Genomic DNA, 21345 nt, shown 5'->3' on the forward strand with positions numbered 1-21345 from the left:
TATCTAGCTGTGAGACCAGGAAAGGCCTCACAACTCGGCTCCTGAGTTCTCTACACATGGCTGACAAAAAATAAAATTAAAGAAAAGAAGGAGTGATCTTTTCCGAGGCTGCATATTTTGCCTTTGCAATTGGTAATTCTGGTGTGCCCAATACAATACTCTGGTTCTTTCATCCTCTAGAGTACTTCGTTGCCTGTCTTTGACTACCTACTCAAGTTGTCTTGGGTTTTTGTGTGATTAGATTTATGAACACTAATTCTGCTCTGTTCTCCAAGTAAAGATTTATTGTGTCAAAATGACGTACAAAGTGAAGTGATTTAACCATCCGGATCACCAGTGGTATTCAACCGCTGATATATACTTCAGCTGGGGTTAATAGATACTTTTATTAGTGAGGAATTCTTAGTTGCTCATCAAAACTTGGGACATTTTGCTGATTTACAAATTTATCAGTATGTTTTGGGTACCTTCAGTGAAGCTGCTATATTAGGACAGTTTTCTGTAAGGTGGAATAATACATTATTTATTTTTTCATCTTTGCAGTGGGATCATGAAGCCTGGCCTTAATGCCATTCTAGGACCCACAGGCGGGGGCAAATCATCGTGAGTATAACAGAAGAATGGCAAGTCCTTGCTCACTTGTAATACACTTTTAAAGATTGCTTTAATGTAAATGGGATTGCCTGAGCATTTGCTATGGTTGTCTGATATGGTCCTAGATCCTGGGGACCCCGTCCAATTAGGCAGCCTTGTGGTTGTTTCTCACACACAAGGAAGTTGTATTAGGTCAGCTTCATTAATGGCACATTGTAAAAGGATTGGTGTCCATTCTTGGCCTATATTATGAGCTAATGGGGAGAACAAAGAGAATGATATTAAAAATGAATGGAAGGGAGCATAATTCAAGATACTTTAAAATAAGAGAGCACATTGCCGGTCACTGGTGGCTCAGGCCTATAACCTAGTCTACTTAGGAGACTGATAGCTGTGGATTAGGGTTTGAAACCAGCCTGGACAAGAAAGTTCTTGAGACTCTTTATCTCTAATTAACTACCTAAAAAAACAAAAAACAACATTGGAAGTAGAGCGAGCTGTAGGTTAAGTGGTAGAGTGCTAACCTTGAGCAAAGTGTTCAGGGACAGAAATCAGGCCCTGAGTTCAACCCCAGGACCAGCACAAAACAAACAAAGAGACAAACAAAAAAGAGTACATTATCTGGGTTGATAACTGTGAGGACCCGATAGCAGGAAGTATCATTTTGGTGGCCTACTATGTACATCAGCCTGTTATCTTGTTTTCATGTTTTTGGGCTTTGTTGTAGCAGATGATGCAAGGAAGCTGAGAATTTATAGTATGTGCATATGTATAATATATATATGCTTAATATATATGATATACATATGCACCAAAGATTATACATATTAACGTTACAAAAACATACTTGTACACACACTTATGTAATTCTAGTTAAGCCATAGATTTCTTATTTTTCAACATTCGCAGGATTTAGATTCAGAGTTGCTGAAGGATATTGCCTAGGTGACAGGCAAATAACCACACTCCCACTATACTATGTATATTTTCTTCTAGGTTGTTAGATATCTTAGCTGCAAGAAAAGATCCAAATGGATTGTCTGGAGATGTTCTGATAAATGGAGCACCTCTACCTGCCAATTTCAAATGTAATTCAGGTTATGTGGTACAGGTAAGTATAAGCAGATATGGATTTTAAGTTTACTCCATTTCTCTCTCAGCAAATGCCTTGACTTACAGTTTATTGTCTTTCCAGTGAATTTTGTGACCGGTCCATTGATCCATGTTTCTCTATACCAGCTTTTTCTAATCTCTATAGATGAGCTGGAATTAATGGGTAGATAAAGAGCATCTGGAATATGACCCTTGTGAATTAGATTAGAGACACTGGTTCTATCTGTTTTTTTTTTTGTTGTTTTTTTTTTGTGCTGTTGTTCTTTGTTTTTTGTATTTTGTTTCAGTGCCAGTCCTGAGCTTGAACTCAGGGCCTGGGCATTGTGCTTTAGTATTCAAGGCTAGCACTCTAGCACTTGAGCCACATCTTTACTTCCAATTTCTTTTCCCCCCAGACTATGTTTGAACCATGATCCTCAGATCTCAGCCTCCCGAATAGCTAGGATAACAGGTGTGAACCACTGGGTGGCTGGATTTTTAACACATTCCCCTGTCCTCCTAGAAGAGGTCTGTGTCAAATATTTGTAGAAAGGAATCTTGTAAATGCCTTGAAAAATTCCTCATAATTGTCTGAACTCTGTTCAAGTGTGCAGTTGTGGTTGAAAAGTTTCCCCATGGACCAGAAAGTCTGTATATTAGAGTTACTGCTGTTGTGGAATTACAGAATCATATCTGGGGTATGTTATTTTTATGGGTTAAATTGCATATGCTTGTGTATGTTTTACACACATACATTTACAGATATTGAACTGAAAAACCTAATATATCTCACTAATATACCTTCTTGCCTGAAGGACGATGTGGTGATGGGAACCCTGACAGTGAGAGAGAATCTACAATTCTCTGCAGCCCTTCGACTTCCAACAACGATGACTAATCATGAAAAAAATGAAAGGATTAACATGGTCATTAGAGAGTTAGGTCTGGATAAAGTGGCAGATTCCAAGGTAATGGAAAGTCTTTTCATATCATACCAGGACTGCTCGTATGTGAATAACATGATCTTAATCAGATGTTTCCTGGAAGGTGCGTTGGAACAAGTGGAAATAAAGCTGGAAATGCAATCTTACCAATGGTTGACCCTGGGATGGAGTGTGGAAACACCTCCTCACCTACCTTCTCTAAGATTCTCCTCCACCATCATTGTTCTCCTCATGGCTTTTGGACATACATTTTTTTTTATCCGAACACTAATTTCTTTTTCATATTTTGCTTTCCTTTTTAGCTGTTCTTTCTCTTCCTCCAGGGGACTTTTGCTGTTTTTAGGCATATTTCTGGACTTTAGAAATAATAATAATCCAAGCACTCTAGGTGTGAAAGTTTTCTTTGTTATAATTTGGCTTCCCAAACTCTATCCAGTCGTATTAGGATTTATTTCTACATTGTACTCAAGTTGCTTTTTCCAGTCTCTCAGTGTTTTTGTCTTTTCTCCCCCTCTTCCCTTTCTTCTGTCAATATTTGTTTCCATACTCTGGAATACCAGGCTCTGTTAGGTTTTAGAGATAGGATATTGCCAAGAGTAATGGAGCAGACAAAGTAGCTCCTCCCTGCATGTGTTATGCAGGAAAAGAAATAGAAACTGAGATGAAAGTGGAAATTCTGAGTAAATATTTGGAGCTTTGGGCAAAAACAAGCCATTGTAATGTATTAACTGTGGTTAACTCCTTAGGATTCTTCTACTTAGAGGCATGGAAGAACAGAAATTCTCCTGTGTGCTGTTTCCCATGGCAGTCCTCTATGTGAAGTGTTTTTTGTTTGAAAGAATAGCTCAAGGATGCCACTATTTATCTTTTAGCTTTGATTTTCTCTGCCTCCTCTCTGTAGTACTTTCAAAGTTTCATTGAACTCTTTGATTCATCTTGAACTTATGTTGGTACAAGGTGAGAGGAATTCAGTTTGTCTTTTATATATGGGTGTCCAGTTTTTCCAATTGGCTGTCTTTTTTCCCATATGTTTAGCTCCCTTGTCAAGTATTAAATGGCTGGATGGGTTTATTTCTGGGTCTTTTAGTCTGACCCACTGCTTTCAGGGTCTGTTTTTGTGGCAATACTATCCTGTTTATGTTACCTTAGTTTGATGTCCACAATTGTGATACTTCCAACATTTTTATTGGTGGTAGGATGTGCATGTTTTCTGAGGCTTGCTTTGGTTATTTAGAGCCTTTCATAGTTCCAAAAGAATTTTTGCACTGTTTTCTCTATCTATGTAAAGAATGACATTGTGATTTGGATGAGTATTGCTTTGAATTTGTATATTGTCTTTGTACTTCCTGGTGTCTTCTTCAGTGTCTTTTTTCAAAGTTTTGTAGATTTTGTTGTGACCATTCTTTATCTGATCATTGTTGGTATACAGGAAAGCTACTGTTTTTGTGGGTCCTGATATCTCATCACCTAACTTTTTAAGCTGTAGCCTAAGGAAGTAATTTAAAGAAAGGCATATATTTTATCTTTCAATGTTTTTTATACATCTGTAAAAAGTGATATGAAGTTGTAGTGCAAAGATAGAGTATATTTTTGGCTGAGCTCTATCAACAAAACAATTTTTTTTCTTTCTTAATCAGTACAGCAATCAGCACTGTGGCTCATGCCTGTAATCCTAGCTATTCAGGAGTTTGTGATATGAAGATTGCAAGCAGAAAAGTCTGTGAGACTCTAACTTCCACTTAACCACCAAAAAATGACAAAAGTAGAGCTATGGCTCAAAAACATATATTAAAGCAAAAATAAAGAAGACATTTTCATAGCTTACAACAATGCCATTGTTAACTGAAAAAAAAAGAATGATACCTTCATATAATCAATTATGCCAAGCCTGTATATAGTCACATTTCCTAAATTGTCTATGAACTTTTCTACTGTTTATAGGTTCAATCAAGTGCTATCAGTAGCATTTGATTATTGTCACCTTGGATACTATTAATTTCAGAATTGTTTGCTACCTTTTGCCTCCCTCAATGCAGTCCCCAATGCACACACATAATGACATTAACTGGTTGAAAAGATTGAGCTAATGGCTAAGGGATATATCACCTTTCTGGGTCGATCTGAAAGGATGATCCTGATCATCCTTCTTCAGTGAAGGCATAGACAACTTCCACTTGAAAAGGATTAAGAAAAATGAAAATGTGCTGATTTGTTATGTCGGCTTTCCTAGTTTCAAGTCCACCCTCTTCTAGAACTTCTGGCAGAGGCATTTGGGAGAGAGGACGAAGATAATCTTTAGAAAATGAATTTATTACTGTAGATACTTCCCTCTTTTGTCTCTGTCTTTATCTCCTGTTTCAGACTGATTTCTCTGCCATGCATCTGAACATTTGACTTGATTAGCAACATGCAGAATTGTTGAAAGAATGGGCTTTATGTCAGGTCTAGCCCTTTGGCTCTAACCTGAGCTTCTGTGTACTCCTCTGGTGAAAGGAAACCACTCTTTCTCCCAGGTGTGCATTTATTTATGGTTCAGAATGAGATACAGCTAGCACAAGTCATGTCACCAAATACTAGTGACTGAGATCATTCCTGTAAAGGATAATATTGCCTTTTAGGTTGGAACTCAATTTATCCGCGGTGTGTCTGGAGGAGAAAGAAAAAGGACCAGTATAGGAATGGAACTGATCACAGATCCTGCTGTCTTGTTCCTGGATGAGCCTACAACTGGTTTAGACTCAAGCACAGCAAATGCGGTCCTTTTACTCCTGAAAAGGTAAATATCACAGAAATTTGTTCTTTCATTTATTTGACTTTTGCCCATATCAGGTATTATGGGGAAGGAAATGGAGAAATAAAGAGCCAGATGTCTTCTTTATCAGAGGGAAACAGTTAGCTAACAAAGCATTATTAAGAAGAGTGCATAACTGTAGTCCTGGCCCTTAAAATGCTAAAATAGGAAGACTGAGTGTGAGATCAGCTTGGGACACAGAGACACAGAAAGAAGAGCATGGTGGCAAGTTAGTGCTACTTTACATCTAGCAGAAGACCGATCTAATTAGAACAAAGGGCCAGAAGAACATTCCAGATATGTCTGGAATATCAAAGAGAATAGAATCCAATCAGTAACTTCATTGAATCCTCTTTAGTACAACTCTAGAAAGCTTGGTGGACACTCTGTGTCATCCCTACTGAGGAAATCTACCATCTTGGCTTCACCATCATCCAATCTTCTTCATTAAAAGGCCACCAGCTTCCCTGTACTGTTACTGTTTCATCTCTGCTTCTTCAGGATCAGAGAGGATCCTGAAATATCACATCTTCCCTGCTTTCCTGTTTCAAACCTGAGAGCAGTTGCTGAGCAGTTCCCCAGTCTCTCCCAACCTCATGTCCATGCAAGTCTTAGCACATTTCATGGGGTGACATCGTAGATCTTTGAGAGTGAATACAGGCCATGAGAACATTGTGCTTCTCTTAGTGCAACATACCTGGTCTGCACCTACAACAGGTGATTTGAACCTTGATCATTTCATCTTGGTTCTCATCTTATCTGATCTGGGTTATGAAGCCATTCTTTTTCTTCCTTCTATATGGTTAATACTTTGGGGGGTTGGAAAGAAGGGAAATGGCTATTATACAAATATTCTGCTCTAGAAACCATAATCTTTGCTCTTGCAGTAGTTGCAAAACGAACAATAGATAACATTTTGTGAAAGGATGGGCATTCCTTCTTTCCCTGTGCTTTTTTTCCCCTCTGTGGTTTATGAGGCATGAACTTGGGGCCTGGGCACTGTCCTTGAGCTCTTCTGCTCAAGGTTAGCACTCTACCACTTTGAGCCATAACTCCCAAACTCCAGGTCTCCTAGGGCTCAAGGCACCCCCTTTGCCTCCAGGCCTCCTTTTAGAAGAGGCTTTTTTTTTTTCCACCCAATTTAAAGTAGCACAAAACCAAATCATAAGGAGGTGAACCTTTAAACATTCCTTTTCTTAAAACCCTTTTCCCCAATTTAATACATTTTAAGGGGCAGTTTAAGAAATACTAATTATGGCTTGGAGTTTAGCCTAGTGGTAGAGTGCTTGCCTAGCATGCACGAGGACCAGGGTTCAATTCCTTGGTACCACATACATAGGAAAAAGCCAGAAGTGGTGCTGAGGCACAAGTGGTAGAGCTCTAGCCTTGAGAAAGTCCAAGGACAGTGCTCAGGCCCTGAGTTCATGGCCCAGGAGTGGCAAAAAAAAAAAAAAAAAAAAAAAAAGAAAAAGAAATGCTAATTACATCACTCACATTTTATTATCAGATTTCCAGTGTCAGTTTGCAAGGAAAAAGATAGGATGAAGACGGTCCACTCTGCCCATCTGACCAGGTTTAGATGAACAGCCTTTGTGCCAGCTTATTTTTTTTCTCCATGCGTGGACCCTCCTTAGGGCCTATCCTACCATGGAAACCCAGAGCTGCACCTTTGCCAGTTCACCTCTCACCCCCAAAGATGGCCACACAAGGACTATCCTAAGTTTTCCCTGTCCTTTCTCTTGGCATTTGATTACCTAACAGTTTTAAAAGACAGGCAAAATTTCTGACACTTGATAAACAAGTTCACATTTAAATTTTGATACTTATCTCCAAACTTAACGAAATGAATTCCGAATTCCCTAAATGCCTCTGGGCTAAACACGATAACCAGTAAGACAATGCAATAATCCTTTGAGACATTGGAAACATTCAGACCTAATGATTTTCTTGAAGTTTAGACTTAGATTTACCCAATTGCCTTTGTGTTTCAAGTATAAACTCATCCAGTTTTACACAGCATGCTGACCATTTAACCTTGAATATGTTTACTCACACCCATTCACACACACATTCATAACCTTGAACAGTTCACTCACACCCATTCACACACACATTCATACTCAAAGATTTTACACAGCACGCAAAATTAATATCAGCCATCTGTTTTCCGGAAGTTTTAGTGTCAAGAGATTTTTTTTTGCCAATCTTACTCTTGCAGGTGACAACCAAGTTTTAAAACAAAGCTTTTTTATAAGGCAACTTAGCTGAAATTTATTTTTCCAGAGCTTGTTTAGGAAAAAGAAAACTAGACTAGGTCTGCAGCTGCTTTGTCTGACCTTAGATCTCTTCAACTGCAGCCGAGTGGGAGGGGCCATACCAGGCCCGAGACCTATTCCAGGTGGTGCCAAAACTTTCACTCCCCCAAAATATTCAAATAGATAACAAAGATGTGTGATGCACACACACACACACACACACACACACACACACACACACACACACACACACACGCAAAAACACAAGGATCCATATTTAGAACTGGTACAAAATTTCAAAGACAAAACCAGACAAGAAAAAAAAAAAATACCCAAGGAAAAAACATGTAACAAGAACAAGACAGAGAAGCAGAGACTTTTAAGTAACTCCCAAATTTCTAATAGCATGCCTGGCCTTAAACTACCAGAGTGACGGAAAGACTATGGGGCCCTGAACTCAGGGGGCGCCTCCCCTATGGAGATTTCCATTCTCTGGTAACTGGCGGCGGAGGCCAACCTAACCTACCTACTCTCAAACAAAACCAGACATTGACTCATAACAAGAAAATTGGATTTAATCGGACACACTTAACACAAAAACATGAACTCAGATGAATATTCTCACAAAACAGCTTACTTACATTTAGACATGTCTTGCTGGTGGGACTCAAACCCACACATCCTCTCAGATGTGCCCTGTTACCGACAAGAAACCCAGAATGGGGTCAAGGCGTCCCTTGACCATCCAGGCCTTAGCTTGCTGTGTCCAGCTTTTCCTCTCTGTTTTAGGCCCTCAGTGCACTTTCTAGAAAAAAAGAAAAAAAAGCCCAGACATACAGGGGATCGGCTGACATCTACTTACCTCCAGAGGCCTTTGCTTTTCACCTGGGCGTCTTTCCCAAAAAAGGTTGTTAATAGGAGGGGTGGTAAAGGCAAACTACTGCTTATGCAATGGGTGAAGGGGAATAAAAAGAAAAAGTAATCCTTTATCTCAATAGCATACAAATTATTAGGAATTGATGAAAGACTTGGGAGCCCAGTTGGGTGGCCCCCATGAGCTGCATAAACCTGTATTTGCCTAACTCTTTTGATAACAAAAATGGGGAATTCTGAAGCTGTTCCTGCATCGATTTTAGTAGCTCTTATTGTTATTTCTGCCAATAGGCCACTGCTTCATCCATACAGGTTTCGGGGAGCAGTTTTGTGCCAATTTTCTCATAAATAACGCAGTCATCATAGAATGCCACATATCTTGTCTCTCTCTAGAGCTTAGTGGGCAGGTCCTTTTTAAGAACAGAGGCTAAATGGCTCTTGCCAGGGCCGGGGGCATGCTGTTTGCTAAGAAGCTGCTAGGCCAACTAAGCCCTGGAGCTGGGGCTGCAGAGTTTCTAACTTAAGGCCTGGCAGGAGATATTCCAGACAAGGCATTGGTGTTGCCCCTGACCTCAGCTTATCATAAAAGGTGGATTTATATTGTAAGAAATGTATACCTGAAAGTAAACTGCCTTCCGATGAAGGAGATCTAGGTTGTGTGGTTCCCAGATACGCCGGGGTAGATTGCTGTCTGACTGAGGGTAGAGGAAGCCTGGGGGAGTAACAATTACTGGGAATGCTTAAAGACTTGGGAGCCCTGGTTGCCAGAAGGCCATGCTGAGGGTTCAACTTGGCCTCAAGTATTACTGAGGGAAGGGCTCCCCACCCCAGGGGATTCCTGAGGAGGCCAAAGGGTCTGTCAAGGACCCGCCAGGATGTGGGGGAGGTCTGCTTTCATTTTTGAGTTTGAGATCAATCAGAGATGGATAAATTTGCTGGCCTGTGCCTTTATTTAGAGGGGCAGCAAAGCACTCTCGCAGGGGGCCCCTAGTATGCTCTCCTTTCTGACCCTGCCAGGCTACCCTCTCCCAGGTGGACTCATCCCCTCCTGCAAAAATCCATGGGCAGAGGGACAGAACAGTTTCATGAAATTCCGTTAGTCCTTTCCTTTCCTTTAACCAGGTTTCTAAATTTAGGGTTCCTTCCTCGGGAAACGACCGGTACACTTTCTTAATAAACTGTAGGAAGCATTCAAGCTGTCCCTGCCCTTCCCGCACTCCATGGGCTTGGAGTGTTCCTCTAAGGGCCTGCACATAGAGCCTGCGGCTCTTACCTTGTCCCATTATATTTTACTCCTGACTATACACTCTCCCGCCCTCTCACTCTCTTAAGACTCTTATGATGCGTCACTCACCATAGTGGGGTCCTCTACCATTGTCCCAGGTTTTCAGGTCCCTGTTCGGGCACCATTTGCCAGAGCCAGCCGGCAGCGAATGGGGTTCCTGACTTAGGGGATAGGGACTTGGAAAAGAAGAAGAAGACAAGAAAAAGATGGGGTCGGGAGGACTACAGCCCAAGTCAGCAGCCAAAGAAGGCAGAGAGCTTAAGACTGTACCCTCATTTATTTCTTTGTTCCAATCTTAAATACTTTTCTAAAAACCAGGAAACTGCCAAGTGTTGCATTCCTACAAAACAGCAATCAAGTAAACAAGAAAGGGATTAACACAGCCCAAAGTCATGCTAAAAGCTTATTTCTTTGTGTCCACAGCTGTGCGGGTCCAAGGTCTCTGGGTCCCCAACAAGTGTGTACATTTTTTTTTTTTTGCCAATCCTGGGGCTTGAACTCAGGGCCTGAGCACTGTCCTTGGGCTTTCTCAAGGCTAGAGCTCTACTACTTGAGCCAAAGCACCATTTCCAGCTTTGGATACTGAGGAATTGAACCAGGGTCTTTGTGCGTGCTAGGCAAGCACTCTACCACTAGGCTAAAGCCCCAGCTCCTGTGCATTACTTTTTTTTTTTTTTTTTTTTTTTTTGGTCAGTCATGGGTCTTGAGCTCTGGGCTTGGGCACTGTCCCTGAGTTCTTCACCGCAAGGCGACCACGCTACTACATTGAGCCACAGCACCATTTCCGATTTTCTGATGGTTAATTGGAGATACGAATCTCACAAACTTTTGTGGCTGGACTGGCTTTGAACTGAGATTCTCAGATCTCAGCCTCCTGAGTAGCTAGGATTACAGGTGTGAGCCATCAGCACCAGACTCGTACATTACTTCTTGAACACTGTTATCCATTCACATGTTTTTCTACCACTTTCCCTCCTCCCACCCCCTCCCAAGTTGTAAAGTTCATTTCTAACGTATTGTCCTGTGAATATTGTTGTTAAACTGGTTCACCTTTTGTTCTTTATCTTGTTTTTCCCCTTCCCTTCCCTGATTCAAATAAATAAATGTATATACAATTCATAAGGTGCCAAAGTCAGATACAGCAACAACAGGGGATATACCATAAGGGGGAAAAAAAAACAAGCAAGCAAACAACCAAAAAAAAAAAACCCACAAAACCCCCAAAAAAGTAAAGAAATAACTTTACCTAATGCATTAAAAATAACATCTCAAGGATGAACGTCTTGTTTCCCTATCCTGGAGTTCATTTCACTTAGCTTCATCCTATTTGGCCATGTGCACATACCTTTTGAGCTATTGCTCTCCTCTGCTAGGAAAATTCTAGATGCATACTAATTATTACAAATGAAGAAAACCATGGAGCCTATGCTCCTTTTTGTCTGGCTTACTTCATTTTAACATGATTTTTTTCCCAAGTCTTTCCATTTCCTTACAAATGGGGCATTATCATCCTTTCTGGTGGCAGCATAGAATTCCATTGTGTGTGTATAGCACATCTTCTTAATCCATTTGTCTACTGAGGTGCATCTGGGTTGGTTCCATATGGTAGCTATGGTAAATAATGCTTCCATGAGCATGGTTGTGCTGGTAAGTTTAATATGGTTTTCTTCCTGAACATTTGGGAAAGTTCCCAGGAATACGATTGCTGGGTCATAGGGGGAGCTCTATGCTTAGTCTTTTGAGGAACTGCCATACGGCTGTCCAGAGTGGTTGAAGTTTACACTCGTACCAACAGTGTAGTAGTGATCCCTTCTGGCCATTTCCTGGCCATTCTAACTGGGCTGAGGTAGAATCTCAAAGTTATTTTGATTTGCCAGAGATGTCAAGCATTTCCTCATGTTAGACTTGTATCTTTGAAATTATGACATATGAACCAGTTGCTTGAATCCCTTAAGACTTATGGATAAAATGGGTTTTTTTGCTTTTGCTCAGTCATGGGGCTTGAACTCTGGGCCTGGGCGCTGTCCCTCAGCTATTCAGCTCAAGGCTAGTGCTCTACCACTTTGAGCCATAGCACCACTTCTGGTTTTCTGGTGATTAATTTAAGATAAGGGTCTCACAGACTTTCATGTCCAGGCTGGATTTGAACTATGATCGTCAGATCTCAGCCTCCTGAGATCTAGGATCTAGGATCCTGAGAGCTAGGATTACAGGCATAAGCAATTGGTGCCCAGCTGATAAAAATGACTTAATAAAATATCACAGATGGCTTTTGACAACATTGTGAATATTAAAATGAGATGGTGTCTATAGTGTTTAGCAAAAATATGGTAAGTGCTTTTAACTGTGTGTTTCTAGAAAAAAAGAATGAAGACAAGTTCCTAACTGATGAGAATTCCTCTATGATTAGTGAGAACAAAACATATGGATATTATTTTAATATTTAGCTCATGATTGTTTTTCAAACTGTAGTGTACTTACAGATTTTCCTGAGGAGCTTTAAAAAAATATGAACTCCTTATACCCATCTACAGACATTCTGGTCAATATCTGTGATGACTCTTTATGAGTCTGTGTTGTTAATAAATACTATATAGTGAGTTTTACTAGTTTGAGGCAAATCCCTTGAGAAGGTCTAGGTGCTCTGTATTCCTTTTGCTTTTAGGTATTGAACTCAAGGTCTAGATGTACTAAGAACTTGACATCATGAACTTGACGTCAACTGGGCTCTACTAGCTCACTGGGGTAGATATCCCAGCTCCCAAAGTCTCTTTAATAGAATCCTTGATTTAGATTCCCAAACTATCAGCTAGATGAGAGGAGATGAGATGTGTGAACTGGCAAAAAAAAAATAGACAGTAGGAATAAGTATTTTTGCCAAGAAGTACCAGGTCGTAATGTTCAGTAACTCCTCATTTCCCCCTTTTTAATATAGGATGTCCAAACAGGGCCGAACAATCATTTTCTCCATTCATCAGCCTCGGTATTCCATCTTCAAGTTGTTTGATAGCCTCACTTTATTGGCCTCAGGGAAATTAATGTTCCATGGACCTGCACAGAAAGCTTTGGAGTACTTTGCCTCAGCAGGTAGGGGTGATTATTTGTGTATTGGGTCTTTTATCCATAGATACCTGGAAGCAAACAGAAGATTGGAAAGGAGTGCTGTTGATTTTTGTGTAGCTTTACTTAAGATTTCAAAACATCTTTCGTTAGAACTTTTGTTTATCTTGGAGAATATCCTATTGTTTAGGTGTCCACTTTTCCTGTCCATTCATGTATGCATACATGTCCACTCATGTGTGAGAGTGTTTCTCCTGGACCTTTGTCCTACATCCTGTTATGATATCCTTCCTTGGAAGTTCAGTGTTGTAGTGTGCATGAAGGCAGGTATTCTGTCAGCTGAACACTTTGGGAAAGGCCCAGGACCTTTGCCTTCTTGACGGTGGTCAGATGATATGTAATAGAGGGGTCATAGAGATGCCACTTAATATTCTAGATATTGCAGATGTAAGTGACCTACATGCCTCATGAGTGACCTGTTGTTGATCAACAGAATGTCTAGACTTAAGTCTGACTGTGATAAGCATGCATTCTATTTCAGAGATATTTGGCTATGATTATATATGATTCTCCACAAACCCATGGAAAATTTTAATTTTCACTCTTATCTTTTTCATCAGTCATGGGGCTTGAACTCTGGGCCTGAGCACTGTCCCTGTGCTCTTCAGCTCAAGGCTAGTACTCTACCACATGAGCCACAGCATCCCTGTCTTTCTTGCATTGCTTTTGTTTAATATCTATTCGTTAGTGGCTACAGTGGCTTAAGCCTGTAATCTTAGTTACTTAGGAGGCAGAGATTTAGAGAATCCCACTACAAGGGCCAATTTGGAGATTTAGGTGTAAATTATTCTTGAATCCATCTTTACCAATGGCTGGGTGCAGAGGTGTGATCCTGTTATGCTAGCTACATAGGAAAGACAATGGCTGGATGCAGTAGTTTGACTCTTTTTTTCTTTAAGATATAGAGAAACAAAAAGAGGAGGGTCATAGCTCACACTGGGCATAAAATAAAACCCTCCCTCAAAAATAACCGAGACAGTCAGATTTGGAAATGTGGGTTAAAAAAAAAAAAAAAGTGATAAAGGGGGCTGGGAGTTTGGCCTAGTGGTAGAATGCTTGCCTAGCATGCATGAAGACCCGAATTCAATTCCTCGGTACCACATAGAAAAAAAGCTGGAAGTGGTGCTGAGGCTCACGTGGTAGAGTTCTAGCCTTGAGAAAGTCCAAGGACAGTGCTCAGGCCCTGAGCTCAAGCCCAGGACTGGCAAAAAAAAAAAAACAAAGAAGTGATAAAGGGCTGGCTAAAATAACCAAGTATGTATGAGTCTTGAAGAGCAGGTAAGATATATTTACAAGGTAAGATATATTTACATTAGGACAAGTCAGGATTGTGTCTTAAGAAACTGAAGTCAGAGTTCAGGTGAGATAGGGAGGGAATCCAGTTCGGAGGATTTGTTTTCGGTTTGGAATTAGGGCAGAACCTACCTCTCGATTAGGATGGCAAAGCTATCACTGTTGATGGCAGCTTGCTGGTCTCTTACCTACCAGGGCAACTCAGAATGCAGAATGCACCTAGGTACTTAACTATTTTCTTATATGTATATTGATTTAGATATTTGAGGACTTCTTGATAGGCATTGGAACATATTGATGGCTCTTTAAGTTTTATGATATATGACAGAAAGGACTAACGTAAGATGTTCCCTGGCACCCAAAATTCCTTTGGAATTATTACTGTAGTAATTTAGTATGTGAGAGAGAGGGACAAATTCATGAGGGGGAGGAGAGAGCAAGAGTGAGAGGAGGAGGCGGTTAGATTCTGTCTTGACTAGGCCTTCTTTCTTGAAAGAGAGTCCTCTTTAGTTTGCAAGACCATTGGGAAATATATTCTTAGTTTGCCTTTTCTCATAGGTTACCACTGTGAGCCTTATAACAATCCTGCAGACTTCTTCCTGGATGTCATTAATGGAGATTCTTCTGCTGTTGTATTAAACGCAGAAGAACAAGACTCTGAAGGTATGTTAATCTTTGATAATCACAAATTGTTTTTCCCCCTAATTGATAGGACTACAATTTAGCAATGCTGTTGCTCATTAGAACTTTCCATGTAATTCATGTTAATTCAGTGCTCTGATACGAGTCAATAGATACACTGTTGTCCCAGAGTGTTAGGGCTATTTTTTACTTGGTTTATTAATGGGGATTTTTATGATAGTATAATTGAGTTTGTATTTATGTGTGTATGTGTATGTATGTGTGTTCGTGTGCATGTATACCAGTACTAGGCTTGAACTCAGAGCCTAGGTGCTGTTTTTTAGCATGTATAACACATTTTCTTGATTCATTTATCCACCAAAGGCATCTTGGCAGTGTCCCTAACTTTGCTCTGGTGACTAATACATCAGTGAGCATGACTGTGCATCTGTCTTTTTTTTTGCCTCTCCTAGGAATTGAACTCTGGGCCTGGGTGCTGTCCCAAAGTTCCTCAAGGCTAAGCACTCTACCACTTGAACCAGCTTTTTCTGTGATGAATTAAAGATGAGTCTCACAGACTTTCCTGCCCAGATGATGTCAAAGCATGATTCTCAGATCTCAGTCGCCTCAGTAGCTAGGAGCCAATGGCTCACACTTGTGTGGCTTTGCAGCTGTCTTTAATGTATTCTGACTTGTAATCTTTTGGAGAAATGCCCAATCACAAGATTGTTTAGCTAAATGAAGTAAGTCAGGCTCAGAGAGACAAAAGATATATGTTTTCTCTCATATATGGAATTTGGATCTAAATTATAAATATATATGTGAACATAAGGATCCTACATATATATACACAAACATATTAACTAAGGTATGGTGCAATTAGGGGAGAATTCCAATGGTGTAAGTCCTTTGAACAGTTAACTTACATCCTAACAAAATAAATGCCAGGAAGCTAGAACATATGCTAGGGTGGTAGTGGTGAGGTTAAGGGAAAGAATTAGACAAATGAAGAGAGGAAGAATGGAGAAAAGATGGATGAGTAAATTCCATTATGATATTCAATGTGCATGTATGAAAAATGGAGCTAGGTAAATTGAGGGGATGAATAGGGTTGGGAGAGATAGGAGAGAATGGTGAAAGGGGAGATGTTGATGAAGATATATTATACACAAAACTGACATTTTGAATAGAAACCTTTTTGCATATCTATGAAGGAAAATCAATCAATCAATACTAAATAGCAAATAAAATGAGTTATGGTTTAAATTGTGAAAATGTAGTTTGCTGTGTTTAAAAGCTTATGGCAGCATCTGGTCAATTTGCGGTATCTTTCTAGTGTGTAAAAAACAGTGACTATAAGCAATTTCTTTTACTCATGCTTTCAAATTGTGACACAAGAAATGTGTCACAAAAATGAATTAAATCAGTTGTTCTCTGTTAATGCTTTTCTTTTATTTATATTTCAATCCTAAGTTAATAGGACTGAGCCTTCGAAAAGAGAGAAACCAGTCATAGAAAAATTAGCTGAGTTTTATGTCAACTCTTCCTTCTATGGAGAAACAAAAGCTGAATTAGACAAACTTTCTAGGGGTGAGAGGAAGAAGAAGAGCTTGGCCTTCAAGGAGGTTGTCTATGTCACTCCCTTCTGTCATCAGCTGAGATGGATTACTAAACGTTCATTCAAAAACTTACTGGGGAATCCTCAGGCTTCTATAGCCCAGGTAAGTGTCCAGTCCAATTGTTGTTTTGTGTGGATGTTTGTGTGTGTGCGCATGTGTGGGGGGTGGGGGGGGGAGATAGTGGTAATGTGTGGGTGTGTGCATATGTGTGTACTAGTAGCATTATTTGGGCCTGAACTCAGGGCCTCATGTTTTTGCTCAAGGTTAGCAGATGTACTCAGATTTTTTGATGGTTTAGACCAATTGCAATAGTAAGTCTTAGTAGAAATTTACTTTTTTTAGCTGGGTGCTGGTGGCTCATGCTTGTAATCCTAGCTACTCAGGAGGCTGAGATCTGAGGATTGCAGTTCAAAGCCAGCCCAGGAACAAAAGCACAAAAGTCTGTGAGACTAATCTCCAATTAATCACCAGAAAACCAGAAGTGGCTCTGTGGCTCAAATGGTAGACTGCTAGTCTTGAACTGAAGAGTTTAGTGACAGTGCCCAGGCCCAGAGTTCAATCCTTGTGACTGACAAAAAAACAAAACAAAAAGCAATTTACTTTTTTTCCCTGAATAATGTACAATATGGGCAACATCAGTCCCACTCGAGTTTTCTAGAAGCTATTCTATGTTATTTACTAACACATTCTACAGTTTCAGTTACATGAGTCAACTTTTTGCCACTGTGGTGAAATTCCTGAGAAAATAAGCTTAAATGGGGGAAGATTTATTTTGATTCATGCCTCTGAAGATTCACCCCATGGTTGTGTGGCTGCACTATTTCTGGGCCTGCAGTGAGGCAGAACATCATGACAGAAGGATATGACAGAGGCAATCTGTTTTCTCCATGGTGGATAGGAAGAAAGGACAGAGAAATAAGATATATCCCAGTGATTTGCATCCCCCAGCTAGGCCCTTTGTCCTCAGGTGTCATGCAGCACATTGGCACATTGCTCTCAACTCCTATTATGGTTTGAATAAGAAATTCCCCCCACAGGATCATGTGTTGAATACTAGGTCCCTATCTTGAGTCACAATTCTGGTAGTTTCTGGAAACATTAGGTAATACGACCTTGCTGGAGGAAGGAAATCATTAAGGACAAGCCCTTGGGAATGTCAAATCCTGGGCATTTTCCTATCTTGCTGTTTACTGTCCTCTACTAAATGAATAGCATGCCTCCTGTTTCCACTGCTATGATAAACTGCCTTACTACAGGGCCAGAATCAGTGGTGCAAAGTACTAAAGCCTGTAAAACAGCCAGCAAAGTAGATCTTTCCTTCCTTACATTTTCTTTCTCAGGATTAGGTCACAATGATGAAAGAAGTAACTAACCCAATGCTTTCATGATACAGTTACCCCTCTTCTATAATTACCCCACTTTAGCCCAAGTTTTCAACACAGGAGACTTTGGGACATTCCACATCTAAGCTATGACCTTAAAACATGATTGTGTTTTGTTATCGAGTGTGTTATCTAGTAAGAAAAAAATGAGTAAACATAAAACTTTCTACTCTCATGGGAATTATTTCTGTGTGATAACAGCAAAATGTTAACTGAATAGAGAAATAAAAAGTCTAATAAGTCACATGATAAAAAGAACTATGAAGACAATTTAAGCAGGGAGGGAGTAGAGAAGGGGGAAGAAGAGGCAGGGAGATTGGGAGGGAATTGGTTTGCAGTTGGAGTAGAGTGATGATAAAAGAAGCCTGTCTTTGAGCTTTTCATCTTCCTGTACTGATCAGGATAAGCTCTTGTTCAGATTTCTAAATCCTGGAATGCCTACAATAGTATTCCAACGAAATTTTTTTCATTAAGGTGAATTTCATTGTTTAAGAAATGATAGCCTTTCCTTTTCCCCTAAACCATAAAAATTACTAGGAATTACATTTAGCTCATAATTTTCAGTGTTAAGTGGCTGGGCCTATTTGTCCTTCAGTCCATCATTTACTGACCTTTGCCAAAGGGTTCTTGATGTGCTTTTGGTTTCTCAACATGGGGTCATTGAAATGTTTTATGACTTTCTTTTCATAAATCTTATTTATTGCCTTAAATTTGTACTTTGGTTTGAACAAGTTATTTATTTACATGATCAAGAACCATGGCTTTAGTCAGAGGTTGTATATGGAAGATGTTGAAATCAATAGATTATCTGGCTATGAAAATTTAATGATCATTTAACCTACCAAGCATTTCCGATCAAATTTCTTTTGAAGTCATCTCTAATCTTTCAGAGCATGAGTAGTATATTAAGGCTCTCCTATGAACTCATGTTTTATAATACTAGTACAGCAAACATCCCATAGAGCACATTGGCTAGACTTGACAGGTTGTTTTTTTTATTGTCGGGTAATATATAAAGGGGTTACAATTACATTCTCCAGATAGTAGGTGCATTACTTCTCACACATCGACACCCTTCTCATGGTTTTGTTCCCATTTCTTCCCCTTACTCCCTCTCAATCATCTTGTTTCCTCACGTCCCTTTCCTATTTCAAATAAACATATATACAATAAACCAGGTAACAAAGTCCCATACAGTAATAATATGAAATTAACCAAAGGGCAAAAAAAAAGAGAAGAGAAATAACATAGTATATTAAGAACAGCAATCACACAAGCTAAAGCTCTTGTTTCCATATCCTTTCATTTAGTCTCCTCATATATGTCCTTATGTTCCTAGGCTAGCACTCTACCACTCGAGCCACAGCTTTACTTTCAGCTTTTTCTGTGTATATGGTACCGAGGAATCAAATCCAGGACTTCATGCATGCTAGGCAAGCACTCTACCATTAGGCCACACTCCTGGCTTTGCATAATTTTTTATTTTTCCCTTATTAAAGCAGAGGTTAGATTCACAAGTCTCAGAGGATAATTTGTCCTGCTTACATTGTTTAATTTCCTGGTTTACTTTTCTCTCGTGCAAGAAAGAATAACACAGGCATAACTTATGAACGCATGAGATTCCTCATGTTGTTTAAAAGCTGATTGGGAATAGCTATATTACTTACACATTTATGGAACACTGGAATGACTACACCTGTAGTGTTAGTATAATATAAAGAGTTGGGATGGAAAAGAAACATGTTGTGGAGTGGGTAGTCCATAAAACTGAGTATTTCTAAAAGTGATGCAGTAAGATCAGGCTTTTATATATGCATGCATGCTGATGTAAGTAGAGCCATCAGCAATTTTGAAAGTCTGATCTGCTTGATTAAAGTAGAGTACATTATTGAGATCAGTGCAAACATGCTAAGGTAAGATTTCTTATTCCTCTAATTTTTGTCTCATTAAGTAAGGAATTTTAGAAAAACGTCTCATAAGTCATGCATCCAAGTAATATCCTTTTAAAATTATGATTTACCTTATTGTTATTATAAAGGTGATGTACGGAGGGATTATGATTACATGACTCAGATAAGAGAACATCTTTTACAGAACAAAGCATTCAAAAACCAACTTCACAGGTCTTGATTCTGTTTTTCTACTTTACTTGGCTTCTTTATAGTAATTCTCTTCACAAATTATTTGACTCTTTTTTTTTCTTTTTGCTAGTTGTGGGGCTTGAACTCAGGGCCTGAGCACTGTCCTTGGACTTTTCTTAAGGCTAAAACTCTACCACTTGAGCCATAGCACCACTTCCAGCTTTTTTTCTATGTATGTGGTACAGGGGAATAGAACCTAGGCCTTTGTGCATGCTAGGCAAGCACTCTACCACTAGGCCAAACTCCCAGCCCCTTACTTGATATTTTTTGTAGTATTAAAATTATTATTTTTATTTTCCAAGGTATGTGAGAGGATTTTTTTCTTTAGATTACCAATGTTTGTATTCTTAGAAATTATTCCATGAGCCAGGCACGGTGGCTCATGCCTGTAATCCTAGCTGCTCAGGAGGCTGAAATCTGGGAATCAAGGTTCAAAGCCAGCCCAGGCACAAAAGAATCTGAGACTCTTATCTCCAATTAACCTCTAGAAAACTGGAAGTGGGAGTTGACTCAAGGGTAGGGTGGTAACCTAGAACTGTAAAGCTCAAGGACAATGCCCAGGCCCAGGGGAGGGTGGTAGCCTTGAGCTGAAGAGCTCAAGGACAGTGCCCAGGTGAGTTCAAGCCCCATGACCTACAAAATAAAAAAGAGAAAGAAAAGAAATTATTCCATGAAAAATATCAAGTAGTATCCCTCATATAAATTAGATTGTGATACAACCATTATCAACTGAAACATGGTGAAGAGCGGAAGTGAGGCTGGTCCACTCTCCTTGAAAGCCATCCACAGAGACTAAACAGATAAGCATGGATAAGGATGAAGAGGATTTGGAGGACAGGTTTATGAGCAGGGAAGCAGTTTCAAAGGAGGTACTCTGGTGTCCCAGAGAAAACTGGTGGGTGGTTTGGAGGCAGTGAGAATGGGCTCTTGCTCATGGAGGCACCCCAGAGGTTGGATAGCTGGAGACTAGCTCCTGCTTACTTCCTTATCATGCAAAATGTCATTGTCATATCTTCTGTGTGGGCTTTTAAATTTTATTTATTTATTTTAACTATTTTTTTTGTACTGGGGATCGAACCCAGGACATTGCACTTGCTAGGCAAGTACTTTGCCACTGAGCTACATCCCAGCCCATTTTTATTTATTTTTATTGCTAAAATATATCCTGTTTGTTTTGTTTTAAACTGAAATCTGTTGTAGACATTGTACCAGTTTACTGGTGCAGAAGGCTGAGAGTTCAAGTGAAAGCTCAGTCAATTAGACTTTGATTCACTTCCTAAATGTCTGTCTAGTATTCTCTACTACTTGTGTATTATTCAGGAGTTCAGTGCCTGA

The 21345-nt window shown here is 39.7% G+C and overlaps 1 protein-coding gene across 5 annotated transcripts in view; it reads left to right on the plus strand.

The window, feature by feature from the left end:
* The window catches only part of Abcg2 (ATP binding cassette subfamily G member 2 (JR blood group)), a 113785-nt gene that overhangs the window by 75976 nt on the left and 16464 nt on the right, over nt 1-21345 (plus strand). For all 5 annotated transcript variants that reach the window (XM_090343216.1, XM_090343217.1, XM_090343219.1 and 2 more), the window contains 7 exons: nt 544-603; nt 1591-1705; nt 2502-2654; nt 5249-5406; nt 12770-12921; nt 14806-14910; nt 16342-16589. In XM_090343216.1, coding sequence (XP_090199342.1) covers nt 544-603; nt 1591-1705; nt 2502-2654; nt 5249-5406; nt 12770-12921; nt 14806-14910; nt 16342-16589 — 991 coding nt within the window. The remainder of the gene's footprint in view (nt 1-543; nt 604-1590; nt 1706-2501; nt 2655-5248; nt 5407-12769; nt 12922-14805; nt 14911-16341; nt 16590-21345) is intronic.

This window comes from Megascapheus bottae, chromosome 13, assembly GCF_031878675.1.
Source record: "Megascapheus bottae isolate mThoBot1 chromosome 13, mThoBot2.hap1, whole genome shotgun sequence".
NCBI lineage: Eukaryota > Metazoa > Chordata > Mammalia > Rodentia > Geomyidae > Megascapheus > Megascapheus bottae.